Genomic DNA, 6,890 nt, shown 5'->3' with positions numbered 1-6,890 from the left:
CCTAAAGTGCTTTCCCATCAAAGATGTAAAGCATCCTAATATTCAAGGTTTTGCCCTCGCTCTGATACGCACCAAGGTTATCCACTTTCTGGTTATACACCTTATTGTGTTCATTCATTCCCTTAAAACCCTATAAGCATCGTACTCATTTGAAACTCAAAATCTGTATCATGTGTTCATATGGATATCATAGTGAAGTATCGACGTGGATATGACATTGAAGTATTGACATGATATGATGTTGAACGATTAATCTAGAAAACGAGGGTTACTTCGGGAGTATTATAATCTCATATCCACATTTAGTATCATAATGGTATGTTGGAATAGCTGAGAAGTATCAGTATCTCATATGCAAATGGGTCTTTCATAGAAGTATATGTGGTACAAACCATTCTGTTGTATCACGGTTTCGTGAAAATCTAAATTGCCATCCAAAAAAGTAATATCTAGGGTTTTAACTGTGACATCAGGCTGAAATTCTACATCAAACCAAACAAGCATCGTGATTGCACTGTTCAAATTTCTCACAGAAAATGATGTGTGCTCTATCATAAGTCATAGCGTTTCCTCAATTACATCAAATATTATGATTCTTTAAGTTGCAGCAGGGCAGACATCACTGTTATGAAAGCACATAAACATAAAGCATGATTCTTCACTCAACAAACATGCAAGAAAACAGGACGAATCACGAACCATATAGATATATCAAAATCTGATTATACTGATAATTACATAAACCATGTCTAAATTAAACCATAATTGAGGTCCGCAATGGAAATTGAAACTCGAATTTAGCTGATAACTAACTAGTTAGTAAAGATAACCTGGGATCTTGATACGAATAAACAGCATACTCATAACATAGGCGAGAACGACAGAGGAGATCCCAGCAGTGGCATACGACACCTTCACACTTTTAGCCCGATTCCGATCCAGAGCCAAGTCCATGAGCACAATGCCGATCCCACCAAGCACGAACATGAACCCGGACGACAGACCTTCGATTATGTACTGCCCGTTGACCCGGCCGGGAAGGAAGACGACGGGTCGGATCGACCCTGTGAGGCGGTCCTGAGTTGATCCGATGCCCGGGGGCTCGACGATGACGTCGTAGACGATGCCGGAGACAACCATGAAGTAGGTGAGGAGGACGAGGGCGTAGACGGTCATGGGTGAGGGGAGGGTTAGGGTTGGGAGCTTGAGGCGGAGTCGAGGGGGGCGGAGGAAGCTGTAGGGGAGGATCCGAAGGATGAGGAGAATTGGGTCGACGGAGGCGGTAGATGGGTCGGAGGGCGTGGTGATGGCGGTGGATGGAGGCTGGGTTTCAGATTTCGGGGGCATTTTGGATGGGGCGGATTTGGGTCTGGGGGTTCTGGAAGGGTGGGTTTGGTGTGGTGAGTCTGTAAGAGCATCCAGTGAGGGCTTTATATGGGGTTGGAAATGCAGTGGATATAGTCTTTTTTTTTTTTTTTTTTAAGGACCTTTCAACCTAAAAAGTTCAAAATGTGATAAAGTTAGATTTAATCAATTATGAATTGTTCATTGAATTAGATTCTATTATCTCAATCTCATTCGTTGAAAGAAACAAACCTCCTCTTCGTCCTCTGAAATAATTTAATTTTTCACGTATAATACAACAATTTACCTAGCACCAATTGGTAAATTAGTATCATACAATTTTCAAAAAAAATTATTTGAAAATTTCATCCACAATTTCATTCACCAATGCCCATGAACGTTAAATCAATTTGAAATTTAAATTCTTATGGAATTTAAAACAATCATTAATTAGCCAAATTGCAAGAAAATAAGTAAGAAAAAAGAATTAAAAAATAATAATTAAAGGAGAGTGTAAGTGTATTCACAAGTAGAGGGAGAGTGATAGAATTTTGCTCATACGAGTTGCTACTTTTTTTGTGGGACCCACTGTTTTTTGGGGCTAGATGTAGCTCGATTTTATGCTACCCAAGAGAGGAAGTTGTTAGCCCTGGTGATGAATCTAGCCCCATTTTTCGGCTCATTGGGAATGAAATTACTAGTTAAGGCTTGAAATGTAGTAGTCTCATGGAGGATAGAGCCCCCATTGGGGATGATCTAATGAGAGCGGGGGTGATGACTATTGCGAGTGTGAGTTCGGTTGGGTTTTGAGGTTTTTTCATTTTTTATTTTTTATTTTATTTACTTTTTTTTTTTTTTTTTTAACGAACGATGTTACAATTGGTTAGCAATAATATGATTCAAAATCGCTTTTAGCGAGAATCGAATATAAGACATCTCACAAGTGAAGAGGAATATCATTAGACCATAGTACTAAATGGCGGGTTTTGAGTTTTTAGGGGGGGCGGGGGCATTTTGGTTTTTGATAGGCATTCTAAGGGCTGGTTTGGTATTAATGTGCCTTGAAAAGAAAAAAAAAAAAAAGGACTTCTGCTGTACTGTAAGAATAAGCAACTGTGAAATAAAGTAGTAAAGTGTTTGGTGTGCTCGTTTGGATGTATTTTTAAAATGACTGAAAGCGTTTTTGGTGAAAATATTTTTGGAATCAATCCTTAGTAAAAATGCAAGTAAATTATGGAAAAGCACTTAAAGTGCTTCCTAGAAGAAACATATAACTGGTACTTCTTGCAAAAAGCACTTTAAGTGCTTTTGGAACCAAAAAACATTTTCTCTAAAAGCACTTTTAGTCATTTTAAAAGTACATCCAAACAAGTTTTATAGTTGTAGAAGTGCTTTTAGCAAAAAAAGTAGTGTCATAATGTTTGGTAAATTTTTTTGTTCAACAGCTGTGACGGTGTAAAATAACGAAAAATGATATATTGTTGGATATTTGTAATTTTTTACTTTATTTCTTTCTCCAACGTTTCTTCTTAGCTTCTTCATCATCCTATCTCTCTTTTTTCAACAAAAAAAAAAAAAAAAAAATCTTTTTTTTTTTTCCAAACCTCTTTTGTATCTTCTCTCCTCTTCCGCTGCCTACTCCCTCTCTCTCCCTCCTTTCCTCTTCCGTCGCCGCCCACTCCCTATCTCCCTTCTCTGTCAATCTCTCTCTACCAGATCCTAAGGAGGGATGAGTCATGGAGGAAAGAAGGGTAAGTCACGAAGGTTTGCGGCTTCAACCGATTTACAAAGGAAGGATGGATCCGATTCCAAGACAATGGACCGCCGGTGTTAGCGGCGAAGGCGTCAAGCCAGCCATTGAGATTTTAGGTGTCAAGTAAAAGGGTGCAAGTCTAAGCATTCTTTGTTGCAACCCAGGTATGACGAAGCTTAGAAATCTGACGAAGCTCATGCTGCTACTATCTCAAATATCTGGGATTTTGGTGCACATGGCCAATGTTCGAGCGATCAATTGAAGGCATTTAATGAACATTTTTGCTAGGCCGTCATGGATATGAACATGGGATACGTGATGTTCATCTTCAATCCCAACGCTCATGCAATAGACATCGAAAGTTTTTTATGTGAATTCTCTAGCATTATATATTCAAACCTACTTAATTGGATAATTAGGGTGGCGAGCCATTAGCTTAATAATTTAAGCTAGGAGTTTGGATAATGCAGCATTTCGAATGAATACTAGACACATGTGACCAATGTGTTAAGAACCAACTAATACGATAAAGTATCTAAATTGTTCACAGAAATTTGAATAGGTTCACAAAGTTTAATAGGAAAAAATCATTATGATTTACACAATCATACATATACTAAATTATTCACATCAAAAATCAAAAATGACTTTTTTCTAAAATGCCAATAACATTTTGAAAAGAAAACGTGTGGAACTCACTCTTGGAGAAATTATAATTTGGTACGGTAATACAACGTCACTTGTGCTACATCCATTCAATATCTGAAAGTGATAAATGAATTTCAAATCTAGCTGTAAAAATAAAAAACGCATGTCAAGTTTTTAATGGAAGTATCTCCAACCACGTGGTAATAAGTAACTCACACTCTCATTCCCGACCCTTTCAAACCCACGCCACGCCCCAAAGACCCAAATCCGACCCATCCAAAATGCCCCTGAAATCTGAGACCCAGCCTCCATCCACCGGCACCGGTACCGGTACCACGCCCTCCGACCCATCCAACGCCTCAATCGACCCAATTCTCCTCGTCCTTCGAATCCTCCCCTACAGCTTCCTCCGCCCCCCTCGACTTCGCCTCAAGCTCCCAACCCTAACCCTCCCCTCACCCATGACCGTCTACGCCCTCGTCCTCCTCACCTACTTCATGGTTGTCTCCGGCATCGTCTACGACGTCATCGTCGAGCCCCCGGGCATCGGATCAACTCAGGACCGCCTCACAGGGTCGGTCCGACCCGTCGTATTCCTCGCCGGCCGGGTCAACGGGCAGTACATAATCGAAGGGCTGTCGTCCGGGTTCATGTTCGTGCTTGGTGGGATCGGCATTGTGCTTATGGACTTGGCTCTGGATCGGAATCGGGTAAAGAGTGTGAAGGTGTCGTATGCCACTGCTGGGATCTCCTCTGTCGTTCTCGCATATGTTATGAGTATGCTGTTTATTCGTATCAAGATCCCAGGTTATCTTTATTAACTAGGTAGTTAGGAGCTGAGTTGGAGTTTCAATTTCCATTGCGGACCTCAATTATGGTTTGATTTAGGCATGGATTATATAATTATCAGTATAATCAGATTTTGCTATATCTATATGGTTCGTTATTCACCTGTTTCCGATTCGTCCCGTTTTCTTGCATGTTTGTTGAGTGAAAGGCCCATGTGCGTATGAGATACTGATACTTGTCAGCTACTCCAACATACCATTGTGATACACTAAACTACCCCTCATTTTCTAGATTAGTCGTTCAATATCACGTCATACCGATACTTCAATGTCATATCCATATGAACTCGTGATACAGATTTTGAGTTGCAAATGAGTATGATGCTTATAGGGCTGTCAAGGAAATGAATCTGTGGTTTTTGCCTTGCAAATGGATTCTACATGCGTTGCCATTGTTTGTCTTTTAAACCGAGCTGTGCATCACAAACCTAAGGCTGTTTCATCTTCTGTTTACCTGCTAAGTATACCTTGATGGATTTTGGCTTGTAGATAGGCTTTCCCAAATATTATTGGTGGTCTGTTGTATGATTGGAGTTTAGGGGTCATTTCTTTTGGATATTGTTTTAAATATGGTACTGGGTTTTGAGTCTGTTGGGGTATTTTCAAATCAACGTTGAGCGTTTGATTTAACTATTATCTATCCAGTTTAGAAGAATGTCCTTAAGGGTTCATTCAGGACAGCTCTTGTAGGAAGCAATTTTGGTTGACGCCCATTGTTAAAAGGTGCTTTTAGTTGACAGAAAGTACCTTTAACTCTTCCAGAAGCAAATGTAGTAGCATTACGTCTCAGCTCTTGTGGGTGGAGTCCCACAACGCACTCCAAAGGTATTGGCTCAAACCCTCAAACTATTACTCGTGCATTAGATTTGGCTAAATATAGTCATTGGTTGACCTGCTGTTTTTATCTTTGTATTCACCATGTAGATATCTGATTCTTTCTAGTGCATTTCTAGCTACATTTGGTCCAAATTCCTTTCTACTTGCAAATCTGTCACACCAGAATACCCTTAAACATCGTGACTTTCTGGTTAATGAAAGAGTTTGATAACACTAATCAAGCGATGTCAGGGGTGGGGGAATCGAACTCGGGACTCAAGTGCAAGGGTGAATGCTGTGAGGCTTTCACATGTAAGTCTTTTGATAACATTAATAATGGGAGTCTTCTCAAATTGAGCTTGTTGATTGTGGATTGTGGATCAAGATTCCATTTGGAAAATGCTTGATTTGCAGACCAAGGCTAGCCTTTTTCATTTTGGATTCCTTCGTTAAATAATCAACGGCCTCTGTGTATCATTTACATATTTTGTAAAAATGAAAAATCCTATTTCAGGTCTTTTAATAAAAGCACATGGTCATATTGGGCTATTTATATGTCCTTTTCTCAAGAGAGATTCACAAAGTCGCTTCTTTCACCGTTTTTGGTTAGGGATCCCCATTATCTTTTGCAATATCTAAAGAATCATGACGTACAAAATCAAGAGTTTTCCAATAATTATAGGGTTACATCAAGGGTCGGCTTTAAGAGCATCTTCAATGAGAGTTCCTAACCACATTTGAGTACTCTTTTAAGGACTTAACGGGAATCTTTGTGTTCCCAAAGGAATATAGCCTACAATAGGAGAGTCCTTATAGTAGAATCCTTAAATTTGAGGTTTATACGATTTTTTGTGATAATTTGATTAGGTGCACATTTTTTGTTTATGTCAAATTTTTTTGAATTAATTTAACATTACGTTCGCGTAAAATATTTTTGTGAACATTTTAGCAAAAAAAAATAAAAAATTCTAATTCTAATAACAAATTGTTTTTCTTCACAAAAACGTATTTAGAATTGCTTAATTATTAGGTTATGCCCTTGCAAATTGATTAGGTACTAAGTTGGGCACATAATGAAAAAAAACTAGGGTTCATATAGTGTAATGTGTTAAAAAAAAGTAGCGTGGACGTTGCTCACTATGTTTCATCTTGATCCCTATGCCGCACAAGTATGATAAGCAAGTGCAACATATTCTAGCTTTCTAAATGTTGCTCCAGATACATTTCTCTGATCTAACTAAAGTAATAAGATCATATACCCTACAAACATGTCTGCAAGGATAGACATACCCAACGAACGTCAAGTTAACATTCCTAAAGGGTTTGCCACCCTTTGGATGGCCCAGTACATTGACAGATAGCCAATCAATATGTCTTTGGCCTAAAGCACGACATATCACTCTATTCGTTGGATTCACTTTCCTAGAAGTGGAAGAATATGGCACAAAATAACTCGTTACTTGATTGTTGTCTCAATCGTT

The 6,890-nt window shown here is 39.0% G+C and overlaps 1 protein-coding gene and 1 pseudogene across 1 annotated transcript; one reads left to right on the top strand and one right to left on the bottom strand.

The window, feature by feature from the left end:
• Positions 1-509: 509 nt before the first annotated feature.
• LOC137731930 (uncharacterized) lies at positions 510-1,420 on the bottom strand (annotated as a pseudogene).
• A 2,557-nt stretch (positions 1,421-3,977) lies between these two features.
• LOC137732217 (uncharacterized) lies at positions 3,978-4,677 on the top strand. Its single transcript, XM_068471518.1, has one exon. It carries the CDS (start codon positions 4,027-4,029, stop codon positions 4,564-4,566), a length of 540 nt encoding a protein of 179 aa, XP_068327619.1. The 5' UTR covers positions 3,978-4,026; the 3' UTR covers positions 4,567-4,677.
• The last annotated feature ends 2,213 nt before the right edge of the window (positions 4,678-6,890 follow it).

Source organism: Pyrus communis, chromosome 4 (assembly GCF_963583255.1).
Source record: "Pyrus communis chromosome 4, drPyrComm1.1, whole genome shotgun sequence".
Lineage (NCBI taxonomy): Eukaryota > Viridiplantae > Streptophyta > Magnoliopsida > Rosales > Rosaceae > Pyrus > Pyrus communis.
This window is presented reverse-complemented; position numbering and strand designations above follow the sequence as displayed.